This window comes from Fonsecaea monophora (genome assembly GCF_001642475.1).
Source record: "Fonsecaea monophora strain CBS 269.37 chromosome Unknown Scaff156, whole genome shotgun sequence".
Taxonomy (NCBI): domain Eukaryota; kingdom Fungi; phylum Ascomycota; class Eurotiomycetes; order Chaetothyriales; family Herpotrichiellaceae; genus Fonsecaea; species Fonsecaea monophora.
In genome coordinates this window covers 1-21,291 of record NW_019174087.1, presented here as the reverse complement: position 1 = coordinate 21,291, position 21,291 = coordinate 1, and the positions used below count along the sequence as shown (strand labels likewise).

At 53.2% G+C, this 21,291-nt stretch overlaps 9 protein-coding genes across 9 annotated transcripts; 3 read left to right on the top strand and 6 right to left on the bottom strand.

Moving 5' to 3' along the window:
* Positions 1-619: 619 nt before the first annotated feature.
* AYO21_11373 (hypothetical protein) lies at positions 620-2,691 on the bottom strand (the record flags this gene model as incomplete). Its single annotated transcript, XM_022661268.1, has 5 exons — positions 620-1,391; positions 1,455-1,867; positions 1,918-2,027; positions 2,075-2,375; positions 2,434-2,691. The coding sequence occupies 5 exons, from the start codon at positions 2,689-2,691 to the stop codon at positions 620-622; spliced, it is 1,854 nt and encodes a 617-aa protein (XP_022506416.1).
* Positions 2,692-3,873: 1,182 nt separating this feature from the next.
* Positions 3,874-5,165, bottom strand: AYO21_11372 (hypothetical protein; the record flags this gene model as incomplete). The annotated part of the gene is made up of 2 exons (XM_022661267.1): positions 3,874-4,797; positions 4,860-5,165. 2 exons carry the CDS (start codon positions 5,163-5,165, stop codon positions 3,874-3,876), a joined length of 1,230 nt encoding a protein of 409 aa, XP_022506415.1.
* Positions 5,166-5,826: 661 nt separating this feature from the next.
* Positions 5,827-6,998, top strand: AYO21_11371 (hypothetical protein; the record flags this gene model as incomplete). The annotated part of the gene is made up of 4 exons (XM_022661266.1): positions 5,827-5,866; positions 5,938-5,980; positions 6,080-6,610; positions 6,791-6,998. The coding sequence occupies 4 exons, from the start codon at positions 5,827-5,829 to the stop codon at positions 6,996-6,998; spliced, it is 822 nt and encodes a 273-aa protein (XP_022506414.1).
* A 1,208-nt stretch (positions 6,999-8,206) lies between these two features.
* On the bottom strand, positions 8,207-8,983 carry AYO21_11370 (hypothetical protein; the record flags this gene model as incomplete). The annotated part of the gene is made up of 2 exons (XM_022661265.1): positions 8,207-8,494; positions 8,585-8,983. 2 exons carry the CDS (start codon positions 8,981-8,983, stop codon positions 8,207-8,209), a joined length of 687 nt encoding a protein of 228 aa, XP_022506413.1.
* Positions 8,984-10,956: 1,973 nt separating this feature from the next.
* Positions 10,957-13,517, bottom strand: AYO21_11369 (hypothetical protein; the record flags this gene model as incomplete). Its single annotated transcript, XM_022661264.1, has 2 exons — positions 10,957-12,226; positions 13,414-13,517. The coding sequence occupies 2 exons, from the start codon at positions 13,515-13,517 to the stop codon at positions 10,957-10,959; spliced, it is 1,374 nt and encodes a 457-aa protein (XP_022506412.1).
* Positions 13,518-14,827: 1,310 nt separating this feature from the next.
* On the top strand, positions 14,828-15,731 carry AYO21_11368 (hypothetical protein; the record flags this gene model as incomplete). The annotated part of the gene is made up of 2 exons (XM_022661263.1): positions 14,828-15,214; positions 15,300-15,731. The coding sequence occupies 2 exons, from the start codon at positions 14,828-14,830 to the stop codon at positions 15,729-15,731; spliced, it is 819 nt and encodes a 272-aa protein (XP_022506411.1).
* Positions 15,732-16,186: 455 nt separating this feature from the next.
* Positions 16,187-17,449, top strand: AYO21_11367 (lipoyl synthase, mitochondrial; the record flags this gene model as incomplete). The annotated part of the gene is made up of 1 exon (XM_022661262.1): positions 16,187-17,449. One exon carries the CDS (start codon positions 16,187-16,189, stop codon positions 17,447-17,449), a length of 1,263 nt encoding a protein of 420 aa, XP_022506410.1.
* Positions 17,450-18,192: 743 nt separating this feature from the next.
* On the bottom strand, positions 18,193-18,798 carry AYO21_11366 (hypothetical protein; the record flags this gene model as incomplete). The annotated part of the gene is made up of 2 exons (XM_022661261.1): positions 18,193-18,532; positions 18,713-18,798. The coding sequence occupies 2 exons, from the start codon at positions 18,796-18,798 to the stop codon at positions 18,193-18,195; spliced, it is 426 nt and encodes a 141-aa protein (XP_022506409.1).
* A 597-nt stretch (positions 18,799-19,395) lies between these two features.
* AYO21_11365 (hypothetical protein) lies at positions 19,396-20,713 on the bottom strand (the record flags this gene model as incomplete). Its single annotated transcript, XM_022661260.1, has 2 exons — positions 19,396-19,883; positions 20,053-20,713. 2 exons carry the CDS (start codon positions 20,711-20,713, stop codon positions 19,396-19,398), a joined length of 1,149 nt encoding a protein of 382 aa, XP_022506408.1.
* Positions 20,714-21,291: the final 578 nt, after the last annotated feature.

Genomic DNA, 21,291 nt, shown 5'->3' with positions numbered 1-21,291 from the left:
CCCCGTACGGGGTACTCGGCTCGGTGCACATATCATATATACCAGTTACATTATAGCATTTATAGCATTTATACCAAAGATAGAATAGCCGGCGCAACGAAAAAAAAAGGAAGAAAGGAAAATTGAAACCCCGTCAGGGAACCACTACCTAAAAAACACCGATTCGACACTACCGGGGCACCACCCACTAAAGCACCCTCCCCAGTCAAGTGAAAGGTATTCCACGTCTGGCTGGCCGGGGGCTGATTAAAAGTAATAAGTTAGATTCAATGCCAGAGAAAAGCGGATGATGGGTTGGGACTGGGACTGGTAACCGTAAGGGTAACAGTCACCCAGACAGTAACAACAACATGTGAATTGGGTCGTACCTCAAGGATACTAGGAACCAAGAAAACACACGAGTCATATAAAGTCAAGGAGGAGAGGAGCATGAAGTTGTTACCTAGCTTGGGTGGCTGAAAGAGCCGCATATTTTTTGGATTGCTCTGTTACAGACAGGTAGACTTTCATCCACGTTGTGGCCAATAGCCTCTTCCTCGAAAATTGCCCGTTGCTTTTCTATTTGGCTGGAACCCTATGGGCATATTTTCTCTGTGTTTCCACCGCATCACCTGCTCTATTACGCTTCATGCTCGGTATCCCGACTCTCACCGTGATGGTGGTGGTGATGATGATGAGTGTGCTTCTTCGCGTGCAGGTCCTCCACCGGTGCATCAACAACATAGTTCATCGTCTTGCGCAAGTCCCCCAGGAACAAGCACGCGATGCACGCCAGTGCCCCAAACGGCGCGGCGATGATGTAAACCACTCGGATCGAGTCTGCAAACGCTTGCTTGAGCGCCGCAACGCCAGCGGCGATGATGGCAGGTGTCACGCCCGGGATGCTACTCAGCGCCGCCGTGTTGCCCGCCGCCAAAGCTTCCACGAAAGTCGGGATAGAACTGGCTGGGAGACCTGCTTTTGCGGCCGCTCCTGCGACGCCGTTGGGTATATTAGTGCCAAGTCGAGTGTTCAGCGCAGCTGCATAGATGGCCGTGAAGACTGTGGCTGCCACTGCTCGAGACGAGGTGGTTACAGCTGTTGCTGTTGCTATCAGGCTGTGTGGCGTGGACAGCTGGACACCGGCAATGATCAGGATGAGCGGTGCTCCAAACCCAAAGCCCGCGAGACCACTCATCACCACGGCATTAGTGCTATCCTTTGGTTGAATCGTAGTCCATCCAATGATGGCGCCAGTAAAGATCAAGTAACCCAGGAAGAGTGGTTCTCGGATTGTGCGGAATCGGGTGCTTGCATAACCCCAGATCACGGTGGAGATGCCGCCCGCAACCCAGAAGGGCATTTCTCGAGACACGAGCAACAGTGGATCCGTTTCGAAGAGCGAGGTTGTTCTGCAAGCATGTGATTAGTCTCCGACCATAGTATGTGGTGGCATGGAGCAGGGGAAGACTTACAAGACAGGATAGAAGACGATATACGAGAAGAGCAGGATGCCTTCAATAAAGATCAAGCCCACACAGATGGCAAATGTGCGGCCCGCTGCCCTGCCCCCACCAAACAGAGTGTGGTTCATAATCCCAGTCTTGGTGCCTTTCCACTCGTAGATGCCGAAGGCGATGAGGATGACAATGCCCACAACGAGAGTTGCGAGTGTGCGTGAATTCGTCCAAGGGTACAAGTTACCTCCGAGATTGAGACCAGTGAGGAACAGTGACAAACCGGCTGTAAGAAGACAACAGCCGGGGATATCGATGTGGCCCAGTTTCTGCCAGAAAGAGAGGTGGTCGAGCCTGGTGTGTCTCTTTGGTGGTCTATATCCCACGAGGATACCTGCAGCGGTGGCTCCCCAGAGGCCAACTTGGATCCACTGATACTGGTCAGTATTCGCTAATAGTGCACAGTAATCTTGGAACATACGTAGAACTTGCGCCATCCGTCCTCTGCATTACGTTTCGTCAGAGCGCCGATAGACATAGGCCCGAGAATAGCACCTAAAGATGCAGCAATGTTCATGCATGCTTGTGCCACTACAAACACATCAGCTGAGATATGGAGGACTGGCCATTATACTTACTCGGCCTCCACTTCCTCGGTAAGATTTCACTGGGAACACAGTATGCGAGCGGCACTGCTGCGAAACCAAAGCCGATCAACGTTTGGCCCACGATCAGTCTGTAGATATTGCCTGAGCCCGGAGAGATGGCAGCCCCAATAAGGGAGATGAGGCATGAGCCCACGAGGATGCTCTTTCGAGCTTGGAAGGTGTCTGAGGCAAGAGAAATGACAGGGCCCAGGACAGCCTGGACAAGTGAAAGAGAGTTGGGGACCCAGGTCTGAGTTTTGGGATTGTTGAGACTGTCGCCGATAAAGTCGAGCTGTGATGTAGACATTCAGCACAGTTTTTCCAGGTATCAAACTGGGACAAATACATACCACAGCCGGAGGGCCCTGCAACGCCACAACTTGAACCATATTCAAGAGAAACATGGAAAAAAGGGCAATATAGGTTCTCGCATGAAGCTCTGGCTCGACATCCACCTCGTCGTAGTGGAGGTTCTGGTCATTTCCGTCAACGTCTTCAATCTGCTTCTCACTCGACAGTTCTCTCTTGTCCTCGACTGAGACCAGCTCGGCTTCATTGGGCTGAGCAGCCTTGCCTAAACCGCCCTCAACAGCCGCGTGAGAAGTCATGTCTGCGTGAAAGTCGGCGGTGGGTTTTCTCGAGTGCTCGATAGGTAGTGTAGGTCACATCGGTCGTGTCACTCCACAGGCAGGGAGGGACGAGTAGCGTCTTTGTAGTTGTAAGGCGTTCTGTAGACCGACATTACCGCGTGCCAATGCTGGCCGTGACGATCCCCTCTGATAGGGCCGGGATATCCGATCTGCATGCGGGGAACAGGGATGAAGGTGGACATTTGGGTGACTTGGTTAGACTTGTGGTGGGAAGTTGGAGGGCGATCAATAGAGTTGGTGGCTGTTTTGTGGGACATCGATGGCAGCCACCAACAGATGCGAAACTGCGACTTTTGACACCAACTTGGCAGACCTGCCAATGGCCACTTTTTCTACCTGCGTCCTTCTTATCTGCGACCATACTTGGTAAAGGTACTACCATGATGTGCTGGCAGGCCGTCAAAGCCGCAATTTATTGAAGTTCTGCAATATACTGGGATATGAGCCCAACAGCAAACCCCTGTGCCCCTATGCGCCTCAAGGGGCTGACGGTGGATCCCAGTTGACTGGTCCGGATCACCATTTCCACCACCACCACCACCGAATCCTTCTTCCTGCTTGGTGCTGGGATTGTGGTATCAACCAGCCCAATCTCAAACTTCCCACGACACGCTCAATCTAGCAATCTAGACCTTGGAGCGCGACTTCCGATCTCCCCACAACAAATAATCGCATATCTCTCGTCCATCATCGCCCCCCTTTTCCCACAAATCCAGCAATGCGGGGGATTTACAACAAAGCCACTAACCCCACAAATTGCTCCTAGTCTCCTCGTCTAGACAACCATTTGCCCCAGGACCGAGGTCTGTAACGTCGCGGCCGAGAGATTGCTGGGCATTCATCAGTTCCCACGGGGTTGCGGGGATGTATCGGTGCGAAAGCGACAAGAGAAGTCTGGGGTCAAATGGCCTGGAATGTACATGCACACAAGGCTCTGTCAAGGTCAAGCGTGGTTACAGCTCGGACCATGTCCCTATTCCCACCACTTCGGTTCCGCGCTTCGAATGCACCTCAGATTCTCTAAATTTTCTCCGAATTGGCCAAGAATAGTAACAAGAAGATAAATTCCTCCATATGGAAACCGTGTACCAGACACTGCCCCACTGCCACTCCAGCATCAGTCTCTCAGAACAGTCCGGCTTAGAAAACAGCCATACCCTGCGCGTTCTTGTCGACGCCCATGGAGTCCAACTGGAAATGTTGAACCTGCTTAGCCGAACCCGGCCCTCCAGAGACATCCACCACAGTCACTGCGGCAGGTGTAGTTCCATTGCCTGGAGACAGAGCATAGATGAAGTTGCCTGCCGCTTTCAAGTCGATGAGTCCCGGGTCCCCGTTTGCTGATAGGTCCAGAGTCGAAATGATGCTAGCGTCTGTCAAGCTCATTTCCACAAGACGATTGACGCCCACGTCCGCGACGAATGCAGTCCCAGTCTTGGGAGAGATGGCCGCCCAGCAGGTGGCAGCTTGACCATCCACCGCTTGCTTTGCCACAGTTGACGCCGTGCCACTCGCCGGGTCCACGGACACAACAGCAGCGCCAAAAGACGCGTCAGTCACAAAGACATTTGACGTGCCACGAATGACTTCCGAGCCGAACAGAACGGCTGTTCCTGCCGGGGAGCTGCGTGTATCCGTCATTGAAAGACTTGCTCTCATATGCCAATTTCCTCCTTGCACGGGGAAGACTGAGAAGAACCCCGTGTTGTTGTTGGGTGGATCACCCTTGACCGTCGTGAACAGTCGAGACTCGTCCTCTGAGAAGAAGACTTGGGACACTGTGTTCGTCGGACCAACAGGAGGAGTTGTCTGGACCAGGTCAAAGGAGCGCAAGCTGTCCATCGCACCGAGACCTTGTCTCGAGAAGGATGAACAGGAAACACCATTGACCTCGCCGGTGGTCCCAACACAGACAAGTCGATTGCGGGCTGACGCTGCGACAGTATTGGGAAATTGACCGGGGAGACTGACGGGAGCACCGACTACGGTGAGCTTCGTCGGGTCACGTGAGTCAATCGATAGCATTGACAAGGTATTGCTTCCAGCATTGACGGCGAAGATATTCTGTTCATCTCGTCAGCCATTCCATATGTCCTCATTTTCAATGCTGAAAAGGGTTCACATACGTTTCCAGCAATTGTCAAAGCAGACTGCGATATCAAAGCGTCAGGAGCTGCCGGCTCATTGTCTGCAGTGACGCTATTTGATCCCTCCCCTCCAGTCGGAGTCAGGGAACCTTGGGAGAGCATGCCATTGGCGGCAACGGGCACTGCTGCGACAGAGTTGCTGGCATCATTGGTGATAAAATATATCGCGCGAGCCCCTTTTGGATGAGGGTTCCCCCATTTGCCAGGGTGCGGTGATGGCGCGGACCAGACGGAGCCAATTGATGCCGCCAGAAGCAGCGAGGTTGAAAGGAGATTGTTCAACATATTTGTCGCTTCAGATTGTCAACGTCCAGCGTTAGGCTCCTATGAAAAGATGAAGTGAATTCAGGTTGGCAGTGTTTGTCTTGTGGGAAGCTGAATTGTCTTTTCTCTCCGTTCATGCGCATCTGCTGCCGACTTTATACTTCGTGGCATGGCAAAAAATCTCCGCGACAACACTCCTCGAACCTCTCAGAGACACATTATTCGGCACCTGTACTCCTGTGTAATCTCCACGGGAAGGGAAAACGTGTCAGTCGATACAACGGCTGTGAATCTCTCCCTCGGCGTTTGTGTCTCTCATCGTGGATTATACAATATTTTATTTCCTTCTTGGGACAAGACCGAGAATGGCGTCGGCAGCAGCAAATTGCGCTAATCCCAAACAGGAAGAAAATGATTATCCATCGAGGGTCCGCGAGAGGCGAAGAGCGAAAGCGAATGAGGCTCCACTCACGAGGCGTCAAATCCAGGGGCCCATCGCCGCGGGGCCTGAGACACAAGCGAAACGGCAGTCAGCCGCCGTTGCAACTGTGGATGTTTCTCGACTCGGACGTTGTTTTCGATGGTTTCAATGACTTCACCTCATTCCTGTATTCTCGTTATCATGCGCGTCCAACTCTTCTATCAACGAGGACGACATCTGTGTCTGCTTTGAGATGCAGCCATGTCGGACATATTCCGACCACTTTTTAGGTCCGTGGAGGGTATGTACCTGCCGACCGTACCTCGCATTCGTCTCCAAGAAAAACCATGTCCTGACCCAGATCCTATCCAGACAAGGTTGCGAACAGACGTGAACAATTGCGCAAGGCCCAGAGGTTAGTACTGTCGCATCAGGCGAATCGGACGGCTGCGATCTGGAGATCTTCGCTGCCCACGAGGTTGGATTGACTAACACGGTATATCCGACTGACCAGGACCTTTCGCGAACGACGAGACCAATACCTTCGGGTTTTGGAAAAGTCCGTTAGGCGCTTACAAGCCAACGAAGCGAGGCTGCAGGCTGAAGTCGACCGACTCGAGCGAGATCTGGCGGCGGCCAACAGCAAACTTGCACAATGCGAGGCCGAGTTGCACAAGTCGGCTTCCTTGACTCATACTGAACACGCCTATGCGAATAGAGGCGGCTATGCGACCGGACTCGGAGGATTCAACTTCGCATCTGAGATGGGCAACTCAGCTCGGCCGGCTTACCTCTCGTCGCCCAATGGCTGGATGGAGAGCGGAGCGGGTGCGTCTGTCAGCAGCAGCTCCTCGAGCACTCTGGTCTGGATCGAGACGGAGAATGGCCAGCCTGTCCAGATGCATGTCCAGCAGAAGCAAGAATTTGGCTTCCTGCCGCCCAGTGCTGGAAAAAATTCAGCCTCTCTGGGCCGAGATAGAAGCGCAACGACAGTCCTTGTGGCCCACCTCGACGCTGTGGTTGTTGCCATGGAGTTTGTGCTCAAGTATGTTATAACAGATTATCATATCCTCCCCTTCACGCGCTGCATATGTACGGCACTGAAGAGATGAAACCCAAACCTACAGACTCGAATCGCCATGTCTCCCACACCTCCGCCAGAACGAGGACGAGGACAACGGCGATACCACCTCGAGCAGTCCTCTCCATGGCCATGTCCATACAGCGTCGGCGGCACTTCTGTGCTGTTATCCGTCTCCATCATCTTCATCGCCAGCCTCGTCATCCTTTTTATCACCGCCCAAATCGACGTCGTATACAAACATCAACAAATACGCCTCACCACTCTCACCCCCAAATTCGACTCCCTCTCCTTCCTCCTCTACCGCTCTTACGTGGCCCGCCCCAAAAGCGACCCTCGAGCGACTGCTTAATATCTCGGACGACTTACCTATCGACCAGGCCTCGGAACTAACGCCAATCCAAGTATGGCACTGTGTGCAGCAGTCGCCGGGTTTTTCGTCGTTGATGGTGCAGGGCTTGAACCAAATGGCTGAGAGGCTGGTGGCCCACGTCAAGTGTTACGGGTACGTAAGCCATCTGTCCGCGTCCATCGAATGTATACCGTTTGGAGGATTGGACCGATCCACTCTCAGCTCCAGTCGTCATTCCGCCTAATTATGATCCTATCTGTATCTATGACATGGTGTTCTCACTGCTGACCTTTTCTTACTGCTACAGATTCGGCGCTGTTGTCAGACGGGACTTTTTGACCAAATTATTGTCCGAGATGTGATTCTGCAGGACCATGGTCTTGCTGTTATTATCACTGTCAGTGCCACTGTTACGTCTTGGAGACGGGGGACATATGTAAAAGGAGGGTTGCGAAGAGAAGGAAAGATGTGAATGAGGAATGAATGTCGACTTGTCAAATGACACTGTTCAAAACGAATAAAAGAATACATCCGATGTGCAGGAAGAATCTTGAAATTGTATCCGTGCAGTCGTCTGACTATTGATCTATCGATCTGTCGGTCGATCGGATTCAACGCAAACATTGCACGGATGAGAAAGTTGAAAGATGATAACCACCACCGACAACGCCGCGGCCGTCGTGATAATCGTCATCATCGTAGTAATAATATCCTCCAATGTCCTCCCAACCACCCCTTCATTCCAAGACTCTCACTCACTTGCTGAAGACTCGCATCGTCCCTTGTGCTAATGAGTGAGTTATTCGATGAAAGAAGCTTCCCTGTCGCATGGGCGCCGTGGATGCGTGACCGTAAAAGCCGTCGAGTTGATTAAATTATTGTAGAATTTCTCAAAGAAAAAAGGGAGTTGAAAAATTAGGTTTCTCAGCAACACCGCCTCTCAACTGCCGGGTGGTATTGGTTTCGTACTCGTTATAGTATTCGTCTGTCCGTTTGTCTGTCCCGTCTGTCCAGCCCATTTCCCATTTCTAAAACCCCACGCCGAAATGGCATTTGTGAAATTGAAAGATGAAAATTGAAATTACCACTGTTCCTTCTCCCCAAAACCCAAGCCAAAAACCCCAAACCCCAACTGCGCCTTTGCTTGCTTGCTTCTTTTTCCTTGCCCTCTCTATAACCCGGAGCCTGACTGAGCTTGAGGCTGGGCCCTATTTGCGAGCCGAGGGCTGACACTCCGGGTTCCCGAGGTCGACCCAGAAGGCGGCCGTGTTGAACTCGGAGTAGACGGTGTCGATCTGGACCTTTGAGACGTCGACGTCGAACTCGATAAAGCCGTGGACGCGCATGTAGTCGCTGCCGATGCCGTAGGCGTTCCAGCGCCAGAAGATCTGGTCGCACGTGTAGGCGGTCGAGAGGGTCTCGACGGTCGGCAAGGGAGGCGTCACCGACTGCGAGGCGATAAAGGCCTCGAGGGACGGGTAGGCGGCTGAGCTGAACTGTATTCGCACACAAAGGAAGACAAGTGGTCAGTGATGGGTCTTGATATGATATCAAGGAAAGGGGGAAAGAAGAAATTGGGAACTTACATCGCGCTGCCCCAGCGTGTTGATCGAGTCGCTCCACACCTCAAACTTGTCCGACAGGATCGCGTTGGCTGTGGCATTGAAGTCGTCACCGCCGGGGTACTGCAGGAGGTAGGTGTATCCCTTGACCAGGACGTCGACGTCGGCGTCGTTCAGGCAGTGGCCGCCCACCGTGCCCGAGTTCAATGGCGGATTTCCTTGCGTGTTCCTGCCCCGGCCGGGGACAAATCTCGGCCGGTTGGCGCGGGGGTGGTGTCGTGGTCCTTCTCCTGCTGGTCCTTGTTCAGGTCCTGGGCCTGGACGACCGACGCCGTTGGGACCGTCGCCACGGCCGCCTTGTCCTGGGCCCTGTCCGAGGACGGTGGCGGCGAGGGAGAGGACAGCAATGTCTGTGAAGCGCATGGTGACTGGAAGGCGATATTGAAGATGACGTTGTCCTAGCGTAAGAGATTGGAGTGAAGAAATGTAAATGAATGGATGGGAAGTTGTTCCGGGATGACTGGGAAATAAAGGAAAGACTGGGACAAGGGAAGAGGAAAAAGGGACCACTCGCAAAAAACAGACGACACAGCCCTGATATAAACACTTTTGTTCCCTTTCTCTCACTCACTCGCACTCACAGGTACGGGAACGAGTAAGAGTATAACGAGCGGAGCAGCGGGAAAAACGCGTCGTACTTCTTTCCTCCAACCAACTAACCAACCAACCAACCTACCTACTTACTTCCTTCCTGCATCGTCGGATGTCCTGATCCAAGCGACGCGTGTTTTGGGGGAGGTGGGAAGTGGGAAGGTGAGAAAACTCTCGAGTGGCTTGCGTGCATGCGCTGTTTCGGACAATGTAATCATGGATGATGAAGATCTTCCCAGCAAGGAGCAGATCCCTCCACGAGCAAGATTCCCTTTTAATCGGCATCTGACAACTAGAAAAACCCACTCTTGGGAGATCTGGGTTGAATTCAGGACGGGCAAATTTTGAGTATGTTTATTGGCTTTTTGGGGATCTGCGCGCGCCGGCTGTATGCATGACACGATGATACGATGCGGCACGTGTAAGAGATACCTGTGCCGTGTCGAGGGTCGATGTAATGTGCACCAGACTTCCCAGCCAAGTCAAAGTAAAAAGTCAGGCTAAGTTGAAGGCTCTTTGCCGGAGAAGGTTGGGACATTGTCGCGAGGCTGGCTGCAGGTAGACTTAAAGTACCTCTGGCTACCTACGGAGTACGGAGTTGCAGCAATGTTTTGCGGTCGCGGAGTACAAGTTTCTGCATGTCCCGAGCTCCGAGTTCCGAGAAATCCACTATATGGCAAGTAGTCGGTATAATATACTTTCAAGGACTGCCAAGTCAGGCAATGACCGTGTATATCCATCGAAATTGGATATCCCTACCGTACCCCTAATATGGTGTCTAACTCGGCGACTCAATGGAGGTATTTCTTCCAAAGCCGACACTCTCCAAGGTTTCGTTAGAGAAGGGGACTAGCCAGCCATTCCAGCCAGCCATACCGCCAATTTCATGGAGCATGGTACTCGGATAAGGAGACATGTAGTGATTGCTCCGGAATCGGGACCAGGGGCCGAGAAGTAGGCAGCCTTGCGACAGATAGACGGATAGGTAGATAAGTCCACGACTAGGAAACATTGCTCACTTGAAAGTCCAGCGAAGAGGAAACGCCATGTGCGATGCACCTTAACTTGGTACATAGAAAGACGGGAAGATAATACCTAATCGATGAATTAGATGAGCCCACGCGCCCTGTGCCCCATCTACATGTTTGCATGCTTGCATGTCTCGTCTTTGCATTCAAATCAAACTCTTTCCAACATGATCGACATGATCGACATGGCTCCATACAAGACACATTGATGGTCAATACTGTATAATTTCTTCACATACGGCCTTCAACAGTCAACAACAAAATAGGAATTGGTCCAGTCTCGTTCCTGTGGCTGCATTGCATACCTGCATCGTTAGCTCCTCTCGAGTCTCGACACCGGCTCGGCCGGCTGCTTGGGCTTGATCTTTATCACGCATGCTCAGAACAGCCTTCGACGAAGTGTGGTTAACGAATCCAATTATTATGTGCTAATGCCAGTCGCTCGGATGTCCACGCATCTCGTCTTGCTGCTGTGTAATGCTTTCCCATGCAATGCTCCGTCGTCGCCCGATAACCCATCTCTATCGTTCACATCATTGCTCTTAGTCGCAAACCTTCCATGCAAAAGTTGCCAGAGACACCTAATCCACGCCGCATATGAAACACGCGATGCTCACTCATACAGAGTATCAGCGAAAGACTCATCCAACCAGCACTGACAAGTGCATATCCTGCGCCGGAACAATGCAAACTGAACCTAAACAAGCACCCTCGTCTTCAAGCCTTGGCTACCGCATCTATCTTCTTCATCGTCTCCTGGATCTCGTTCAAAAGGCCTTTTCGAAATCCACGTGCTTCCGTAGAATCCACGTCAATTGCGTCCGCTTTCAGGATAATATGCGTCATGACGCTCTCACTCAACTTGCGGTGTTCTTTCTCCCGATCTTGCGCCGAAGAAGGGGGGTTGGAGATGAACTTGCGGCAGAGAGGAAGCCATTGCTCGTGGTAGTTATCCGAAAGGGCCTGTAACTTTCCCAATGGACTGTTCGGGTCCGCCGCAGGCAGTGAGGTGGGAATAGGTGTCGGGGTGGACGACGGTCGAGGTGACGTTCCCCGGGTGCGAGACGGCTCGCGTCGCACGGGCCGATCATCAGGCTCTGGTCTTAAATTGGTGCGAGACTGTCGTTCGGACGTGGTCCCAGAAGAAACGTGCCCGTTGGGATGAAGAAAACTGGACGATGCCGCAGGTCTCTGCTGTGGCAGATTTTCGTCGCTACGATGTCTGACCGAAGACGCAGCACGGGGCCGGCGCCGAGGATTTTGCTCAGGAACGTCCTCACCGCCCGATGAGTGACTATCTCTATCGCTGTAGTCCAGTATCGCCTCGGTCTTGATGGCTGCCACCTCGCTGTTTTGCTTCATGTTATATTTTCGCAACGGCCACCCATCGTGCTTTAGGTCGCGCTTCTTGTACACCAGTCGCACTCTTCTGGGATCCGTCTGCAAGTACCGGGCGACGGCTTCTCGAAGTTGACCGACATAGGCGGTCTCCTCACTGATGGAATATGGAGGGAATTCGACAGGAAACAGAGAGGCCATGTATCGCACAAGGATGACATCCGGAGCATCAGGGTCTTCTATCGGCACCTCATGTAGTCTGGACACAGAGTGACGATGCGGCTCTTGAAGCATGCCATGATCGGCGTCAATGTACTCAAAGTGATTAGACAGGTTGCGAGTGTACGGATCGACGATGTTGCTGGTGTAAGGCGAACCCCCACTACGACCACCGTAGGCGACGTAGCTACCGTAGCTACTCATGAGATAGCGGGCAACAAGATAGACGAGGGAGAGGATGAGGGCAGCAAGGGTCGTGTAGGACGCGGTGGAGTACTCTGTCAGGAGAAGATTGACGTTGTTGTGAAAATCGGCCGGCAAGTGTCGAAGGATCGGTTGGGCGAGGTTGTTGAGATTTCGTACGAGATCAGAAGACCAAGTCTGAAGGCTTGAGGACGCCACGGTGAAGGACTTGGATTGATCGAGGAGGCTGAAGAATTGTGTGAAATTTCCCGATGGATCTATTCACTGATTATTTGGATGGCGAAAGGGGGGGAAAAGCTGGAGTTTCTGTGCTTTAGGAAGCGCGAGGGCAGATCTCTCGACGTTCGTCACCAGCTCCGAGTGTATGTAATAGCGTGGATCGGCAAGGCAGGGGATGGAAGGATGAAGGCGAAAACAACTTTGTATTGGAAAGCACACCATATGACAAGTCCAGTCGCCGCAGTTGGTGGATTGGGTGGTGGCCTGGGCGCAGGGGAGGGGGGAGAATGCGCTCCTTTGAACAGGCGCAGTTTGGTCGGTGGTGGGTGCGAATCCGTTAGTCTGGTTTAGGCTCGGCTCTGGCGGGCAATAGAGATGAAGAAATCGAGGTGGATGACGCAGATTGTGGGTGTGTTGGTTGGTGTTGTGGTGCGTGAAATTATATCAATCAGGGTTCAAGTGGACTTTGGGTAGTTGTTTGACTTCTCGGGCATTCAAGGGGAGTTTCTTCGGAGAACTACCAGTAGTAGAGATTGGAGTCCAGGCCTTGGGAAAAAGATTTTTCTAGGTAGAGGGAAAAGGAGAGGCAGAAGCGCAGGCGTCGCAGGTGGGATGATTTCTCTGAGCCTAGACATGCGGTTGCGGAAAAATAGTTTTGCCGATACGATGCGACATGTGAGCTGCTGAATTTGAAACTATGAGCGTTTCTCACCATCACCAATGTCAACCAAGTTTGTCATGTCTCGGGCAAAAAGAGCGCACCATGATGTTGCAATTTGGAGAGAATCAATTCATCCAATTTTAGGAGAAATGACACGGACACACGCGCTCCCAGATCTCACCAAAGTACTCATATCGATGGCGGTGCCTCTAACATTGGGAGCAACTGATGCTAAAATGAGGATACGGACACCATTGCGTCCAACAACAGAAGATTATCATTATAAATGATGACCATCCAGCTAAGAGGAAATCCATCTGTTTTGTTGAAATGATGCCCTCTTCTCATCAATGTGCGATTCTTACCCAGTATTTTTCAGCCTCACCAATGCCACCCTCCAGCACCACCGCAACACCAAAGTCCTTCGCCTAAATTCTGCCACTGCCTTTGTCCTTTTGTCCTGTCTACTGCAGTACTTGTAAACGATCGCCACAGCCTATTTCTGACCATGACTTCGTTTTAAGCCAATTTACCCCGGACTCGGATCGTTGAATCCGCTACCGAGCCCCGTTGGATCAGATCCCAGACAATCGATACACCGCAGGGCGCGGCCGCAGACGGGGCAGTTCTTCCTCATGGTGTTCCGATTTTAATCTACCAGTAGTCATACGGTCAGCCTTTTTGCACGTCGCGTGAGCACTCTCCGTCGATCCTAGTGGCAAGAACACCTCACCAAGGTCTCACAAACTGTCTTTGGTGCCTGGAAGTTCCTCCCGCCTGTCTTGCACGCGAACCACACAAAAATCACGTAGCTCCAGCTCCATCTCCAGCACAACCGCGTCGTGGAGTTGACAGGGTCAGGCACACAGGCAATGAACTCGGAGGAAAACGCAGGGAGAAGAGGAGGTCAAGGGCTACTAACCATCCCCGGCTGATGTCATGGCGCGGCGTCGTTTGGGTGCCTCAGGTGCTTGAGGTCAACATCCCGCGTGACTTTTTAGCTGCGGAGAGTCCTGCGTTGAGCTCAGCATATCCTGTGGTGCTGGTGGTGCCTGGGTTCTGCTTGGTTGGTTGTGCCGTGGGTGGTGCCTGGCTGGCGAGGCAAGTCCCGGTTTTTCCGGACATAGTGCAGCTAACTAAGTTACTCCAGGCCTGCGTCTTTGAACAACCCACGCTCCCACCACGCTCGAGTTGGCTTTCCCCCCACGTCCTCAACCATTCTTCTCAAAAAATACCAAGGGAGACCCTGAACCTGTTTGTTTTCTCGATCTGAAGAGGAATAGAAGCTTCTTCTCCCCCAGTCCCAGGCACAAACCCCCTACCAAACAGACCGTCGGCTATCCCACCGTCTCTCATAGCCTATTCCTCGAGAAAGCCAGGCCAGGACCTACACTCCCACGCGTTGCGGAGAAGTCGAACTAAAGAAGCGGGCTGATGGATAGCTGCACGTCTCGAAAGAGGAGGACGATACGAGAAATTGTGCAGTGTCCAAGTGACCTCACGCATATTCTGAGGCTGCCCTGCGTCACTGGGCATCAGTCAATCCCCCCGAGAGACAAATGAGGGTCCACAATCTGGTCCTGCTACATCAGAGCATGATGCCTCGTCATTCCTCTGGCTCTTCTGCCAATGGACTGCGCTTTAATTCCTCCTGCTACTGTGTGAGACTGACCGTCCGTTGGTTTTTTAGTTTGGCGGTAGGTCTTCCGATACGTGCTATGTGCCCGAAAACAACGTGCAACCTCCTTCTCTTTTCGAGATCTCACATGCATTTCAACAACGCAGCCAGGAAATCTGAACCCGTCGGCGTTCGACTATCCCTCGAGTCGACCATAGTCACACCGCCCACTACCTCTCGCTTCTCGCACATAAAACTGCCTGTCGAGGACCATTGCTTTCTCCCTCCTTTCCTTCCCAACTCTTTCACCCTCTCCGATATTCCCAGCCATGGATGTTTATACCCTTCCCAACGTTACCGACCCTCATCCCCCCGCTGCTCTTGCCCTTCAGAGGGTGAGTCCGGTACTCCCTTACCTCGCGGTCGCTTTTTCTTTGGCCAGTTTCCTCTGGTGGTGCATACAAGACTATCGCTTCTTCAAATCCCTGGGAGTTGGCGGTCCCTCTCATGACATCTTTGGCTGGTTCAAAGTCCACATTCTGGTCAGGCCGTTCACTCTCGCCGTTCGGGATACCACGTGGACTGGAGACTATCCGGACCATGGTGCTCACAAGGAGATCATGGCGCTGCCGGCTCGAAGAGGGGAACGGCCAGTCATTCTGGGCATCGCGCCTCAAAGGCAGTTTAGTCAGTGTCCCAGTCAAGAAATGAACTCGGTGAGTGAGCCCCAAGTATTTGCAGTCCATGTGATAGACTGCCGTGATGTGGTGGTGTCGAGGCTCCAAACTAACCTTTGGCCAGCGTGTACTTGACATGTTCTCGTCGTTTGTCCAGCAAAATCCCAACCTGCTGCAACAACGAGTTTCGGTTGTCGAGAAACACCACTATGCACTCTTTGTGCATCCGAGCATACTTGCGGAGCCAGACAACTTACCACAAATTGCAACCGTCGCCAACGGCGAATTAGGGCATATCCATGGAGACACTTCACTGCACCTTTACTTCTCACCAGCGGATGCAAAAATTCTCATCCAACGGGGTTGGGCTCAACGGCATCGATGTGCTAGAACTCAGCCGTGGTGGTTCGGTGGGTTGAAGAATATGTGGGGTATTGGAGACACCTTCCTCATAGTGTACGCTCCACGGGACCAGGCTGAGCTTGATGTGTTGTGTGTCTTGATCAAGGCCAGCATCATGTTCATGACCGGCGAGCAAGATGTCATCAAACCGTAAGAAGCGGCCAAGGAAGATGCTGGCCGATCCGGGCGTAATAACCATACGAACCCTGCAAGACGAAATCGGTGATCAGCCTGACGGTGGGGCAAGATCCAGTATTCTTCCAAACATGACGTGAGGGATTGGCAGTGGCAGTACGAGGTTCATGGAGCGGTGATGAGTGAAAAAAGGGAGATCGCAAGTCTGTTGAGGCTGGCAGCATGGCAGCATGGTCAAGGTGGTGGTTAGATGGAATACTCCGTCGTTCAACGTCGCTTAATTTTCATATGTAGACACAAAATCGCAGGCCTGACCGATCTCGGCTTTGTTGCCGCCAACGAGAAAATAGGGCTGTAAAAGCGGCATTGACCCGTTTGAGCCATTCAAACCGCAAGAATATGTCAACGCCCTTTGTCCCGCCACTGCTACATCTCAAACCAGGACCATTGCCATCATCTCCATCACCCTCGACCATGGCTACTACAGTCCCCCGCTACCGCTGTCTCAACGGCCATCCATGGTCTTCTCCGTTCAAAGTCTTCCTTCCTGCCACCTCGACATCAGCCTCGATTGCATCGCGGACATTCGCCACCACGACTGATGACCTCCCCACCAGCAAGCCACGAGTGCGTGCGACCACCTTCGCCGACAAGCTCAATGCCGGGCCTTCGTTTTCCGACTTTGTGTCAGGCAAGGAGCCGCCATTGGAACCCTCGGAAGCATACGCCCTGAAGACTGCCCTCGTAGGGCCGAAGGGCAAGCAGAAAAAAATCACCCGCCTGCCCTCGTGGCTGAAGACGCCGATCCCGGACAGCTCCTCCTACAAGAAGATCAAAAATGATTTGCGCGGTCTGAATCTACATACTGTGTGTGAGGAGGCCCGATGTCCCAATATCTCCGACTGCTGGGGAGGGAGCACCAAGTCCGCGGCCACGGCGACCATCATGTTGATGGGCGATACGTGCACCCGGGGTTGTCGTTTCTGCAGTGTCAAGACGTCAAAGGCTCCTCCTCCGTTGGATCCGCATGAGCCAGAACATACGGCCGAAGCGCTTTCGCGGTGGGGTCTAGGCTACGTCGTTCTGACAAGTGTTGACCGAGACGATCTGGCGGATGGAGGAGCGCACCACTTTGCAGAGACGGTGCGCAAAATAAAATCCAAGGCGCCCGCTATTCTGGTCGAGTGTCTTACCGGCGACTACGCGGGGGATTTGGACATGGTCAAACTTGTTGCGACGTCAGGATTGGATGTGTATGCGCACAACGTGGAGACTGTCGAGGCATTGACGCCTCAGGTGCGCGACCGCCGAGCAACATTCCGGCAATCGCTCAGCGTGTTGAAAGCCGCCAAAGCAGCACAACCAGGTCTCATCACCAAGACATCCATCATGCTGGGCCTGGGCGAGACCGAGGATCAACTGTGGGCTACGCTGCGAGAGTTGCGCGCCGTCGACGTCGACGTGGTCACGTTTGGCCAATACATGCGTCCCACAAAGAGACACATGCCCGTGCACGAGTACGTGACGCCGGACGTCTTTGAGCAGTGGCGCGTGCGGGCGCTGGAAATGGGTTTCTTGTACGTGGCGAGCGGCCCGCTGGTGCGGAGCAGTTACAAGGCCGGGGAAGCATTTATCGAGAATGTCCTCAAGAAGAGGAGAGCTGGCAGGGGAGAGACGGCGACCGCCGATTTGGCGGGCGATATAGACGTGAAGGAGGTGCAGATTGGAAAGATTTGATTTGTACGAGCTAGGGCATTATTCGGTACTTGATATTTTCCTTGGGATAATATACGTATGAAGGTGAAGAGGGCGAAGGGATATTTTGGGTCATTGTCTATCTATCCACGACCTCTTTGATCGGGAATGTCTCGATATCTCGACAACGAAGAAATTTCAGGCCAGTGTTGCTGATACGTTTCTACATTTGCCCGCTTTCACATTGGTAGAGATCCGCTTTTTGCAGTTTGGGATCACACTACTTTGTGTATTTGCCTGATATCTTACGCCCATTCAGTAACCCTTCCAGCGCTCCGTTATAAAAATGCCCTTGTGTTTGTAGTGATGGTGGTGGTGGTGGTGCAGTTCCGTCACTCATGAGAGAGTGGACCGGCTCTCCTTGCGATAACGGTCCACGTCGATCGCGTGCCGTCTCTCAAAGCCCCGTCGTTTTTGCCGGTTTGAAATGTTCGATGCTTTGGGGGTCCCGGCAGACAGGGCCTTGGACGGAGAGGGAGAGACGAACCACCGATATCCCCACCATCGAGTAGAAGAAGCTGGGAAACCATGTCTTCGTCGTTGTCCTCGTCCTTTTTGTCAGCTCTCCTCGAGTGTCGAGGTTCGGGCATCGGACACCGTCTTCTCCTCTTATTCTTGTATGATCTCATTTCCCTTTCTTCCACCCTCGTCCCACTCAGGGGGGAAAACCAATCGTATCTTCACTGTGGATTGTGCCCAATTTTTTTTTCTTTCGACCGCAGTAATCACCCACAACTTCCACACTCTGGGCCGCGCACGTCGTCGATCCCTCCCATCCTCCTCGACCCACTGCCAGGACCGCCGGCACCACCACCTCCACCTCTTCCCCAAGAACCACCACTGCCACTACCACCGCCGCCGCCGCCGCCGCCGCCGCCGAGTCGTGTAGTACTCCCCGCACCCCAGCGCGGACGGTCTTGATACGCGTTGGGCCGGCCGCGGGTGTTGAACTGGCTGTTCTGCGCGGCCGTGTAGGGGTCCAGCGAGAAGAGGGAGACAAGGTACAGGCCGAGGAAGTTGTACAGGTCGTCAGAGAAGCGGGAGATGCGGGCGGAGAGGGGTGGTCTGATATATAAGTCAGCACATGCACACATACGAACGACTGGGGTAGATGGGTAGGTTTAAACAAAGGCCAAAGATCAACTGAATATAGCTATTTATATGGAATAGGGAACAGTGTGGACTGGAAGGGGTTGTAGAACGAGAGGAGGTGAAGCGGAGAAGGAGGAGCAGGGGATTAATTACCTCTCTAGAACATGGCCCGACGAGGACACGTAGTTTGCTTTTCCCTGGGACGGCGACGGTTTCGCAGACGGAGGAGGTTTATCCATGGTTTATGTACTTGCTCGCTTCTGAGGGGGAGGTGAAGTTCAAAGCACGCAAGCAGGATTTAGGAGAGGTCGCTTGTCGTTCGTGTCAAAGTTGGGGAGTTTCGGGTTTGAGGATTTTTGGATGGGGATATGCACGAGTACAGGAGTGGATGATAGAGGAGATGTTGAGGTTGCGAGGAGATAACACCGTGGTTGGAATGTGGTCTGTCAAGAGATGGGGAGAGGCGAGCAAGCGAGCAAGGGCGCAGCAGCAGGCGGGGAATATGGCTGGCTGGCTGCAAGGCTGAGACTCGACAACATCTGGGGGCAAGGCTGAACATCGACAAACCCATGCATGTCAGAGTACAAGGTACTTTACCCTACACACATATTTAGCCAAGTCTCTTTTGTTATTGATTTTCCGAAATTGTTCAAAGATCATGATCTATGTTCATGGTACTAGATAAGCCCACGTAGGGATAGCTTGCGACCACAACCGAAGACTGGGATGAACTTTTTGGGATTGCCTCGACTTTTATGTAATTACGGGATACACATGTGTCTAGTGTGCTCCCATCTGGGATGTATCCCCCATCCATGTGCTAAATAGACGACACCTCACAACCCCAGCCGCTCACTCGCCATCCTGGCCCCCTTGACGCGGCTGGCGATCTTCTGAAAGGCGACCTCGCGCGCATAGTCCGGGTTGTTCTTGTGCTTGGGCTTGACGTCGATGCTGAAGGGGCTGAAGCCGCAGTCGTCGGTGGCGCCCAGCTGGTCCGGCGGGATGTACTTGGCCGCCTCGACGAGGGCCTCGCAGACGTGCTCGGCCGTCTCGACTTCCGGGTTGAGCGGGTTGACGACGCCGACAAACGCGACCTGCTTGACACCTTGGGCGTCGCGGCGGATCGTGCGCCCAATCTCCTCGTACACTTTGGTCTTGTTCTTCTCCGACGCCAGCTGGATCAGGAAGTAGCCCGCGTTCATCTGGAACAGCGACGGCAGCAGTTCGTGGTAGTCGACGTCGGCCGAGTGCACCGAGTCGCAGTCCCCGCCGGGGCAGGTGTGGATGCCGATGTTCTTGCGTTCTTCGGGTGTGAATCGATCTGTATATCGCGCCACCGCCACCACCCATGGGGGAGGGGAGTTCATGTTAGTAACATATCAAAAAACTTGTATACCAGCCAAAGTGCGACCACATCTCTTGTGTGCCTGTCTCTACGTCTAAAAGGATTTCTTCTCGCCATGAACATCATAGCTATCAGACCCACTTACCGAGCACCTGGTTGTTCAGGTCAATGAACTTTTGCAACAAATGCTTCCCCGTCCAGGGGTTTCTCTTGTCATTCTTCGCGGCCAGTCTACCCTCAGTAAAGTCGATGGACACGCGCTTGGCCCCAGCGGCGAAACAGCCGCGGATGTCCTTTTCGCACTCGGCGACGACGTCCTTCTCAAAGTCCTCGCGGGAGTATCCCTCGACGGACCCATCGAGCGGGTACAGCAGGTACATCATGGACGGGGCGATGACGGCCTGTTTCATGGCGTGTCCACCGGCCAGGGGCATCGACCGCTTCAGGTTCTCGTAGGCGTACGTCTTGTACCGAAAGGGGCCCTTGACCAGGCGCGGCAGCTGCCGGTGATGGCCATCGTCAAAGATGGCAAAGTACTGCCCGTCGGCAGCCAGATTCTCTGACAGACCCGTGCCCCCGAGGGTGTCGGTGATGGGGTACGTGGCGAACGAACTCGCCCGCTGCTCGCCGTCGGTGATCAACGCCTCCCCGGTCGCCGCGAGGTTTTTCAACGAGTCCTCGACCGCCCGGTCCTGGGCCTTGACGAGCTCGTCGCGCGTGATGGTGCCGGCGTCGTAGTCGGCAAAGGCCTTTTGGAGGTACGCCGGTCGAGGAAGACTCCCGACGATTTCGGTGGGGATTGGCATCTTGGATCTTCACTTGTGTATGTAATCAAGAGTCGTTCCTGGAGAAGAGAGAAAGACAAAAGGACTTCGAGGAGAGTCGTGAGAATAGAATCGACCGTGTGTGCTGCTGGCTAGCACCCAAGATTTTCCTTTTTCTTTTTTCCTTTCCCCGCCCTTGGACCTCACATGCATGACGCCGGTCATTGCTGTTGACGCCTATTTCGCTGGAGCTTACCATTGGACGGGGGAGAGGGCGAGGTCCCCAGTTCCTCGTGTTCATGGATTCTTGACAAAAACTTTTGGACTTTGAGCCATTCGCACTGTACCCCCTCCAAGCTGTGTATAAGTATACCGGATGGACATGTACGGTTCTCCTGTCAGGCTACCGAGTAATGATGTCTAGGAGAATTCCTAGAGATACAAATCCACTTGTCCAATCCCACTCCCCACATCCTACACAACCTTACACCAGCCCCGCCTCAATACTACAGAGGAATACTCCGTATTCTATACCCCCTCAAGCCCCTTTTGGCCCAACAGCCTCGTGTTGTGGGGAATTCAGTCAGGGTGGTGGTGGTGGTGGTGGTGGTGGTGGTGGT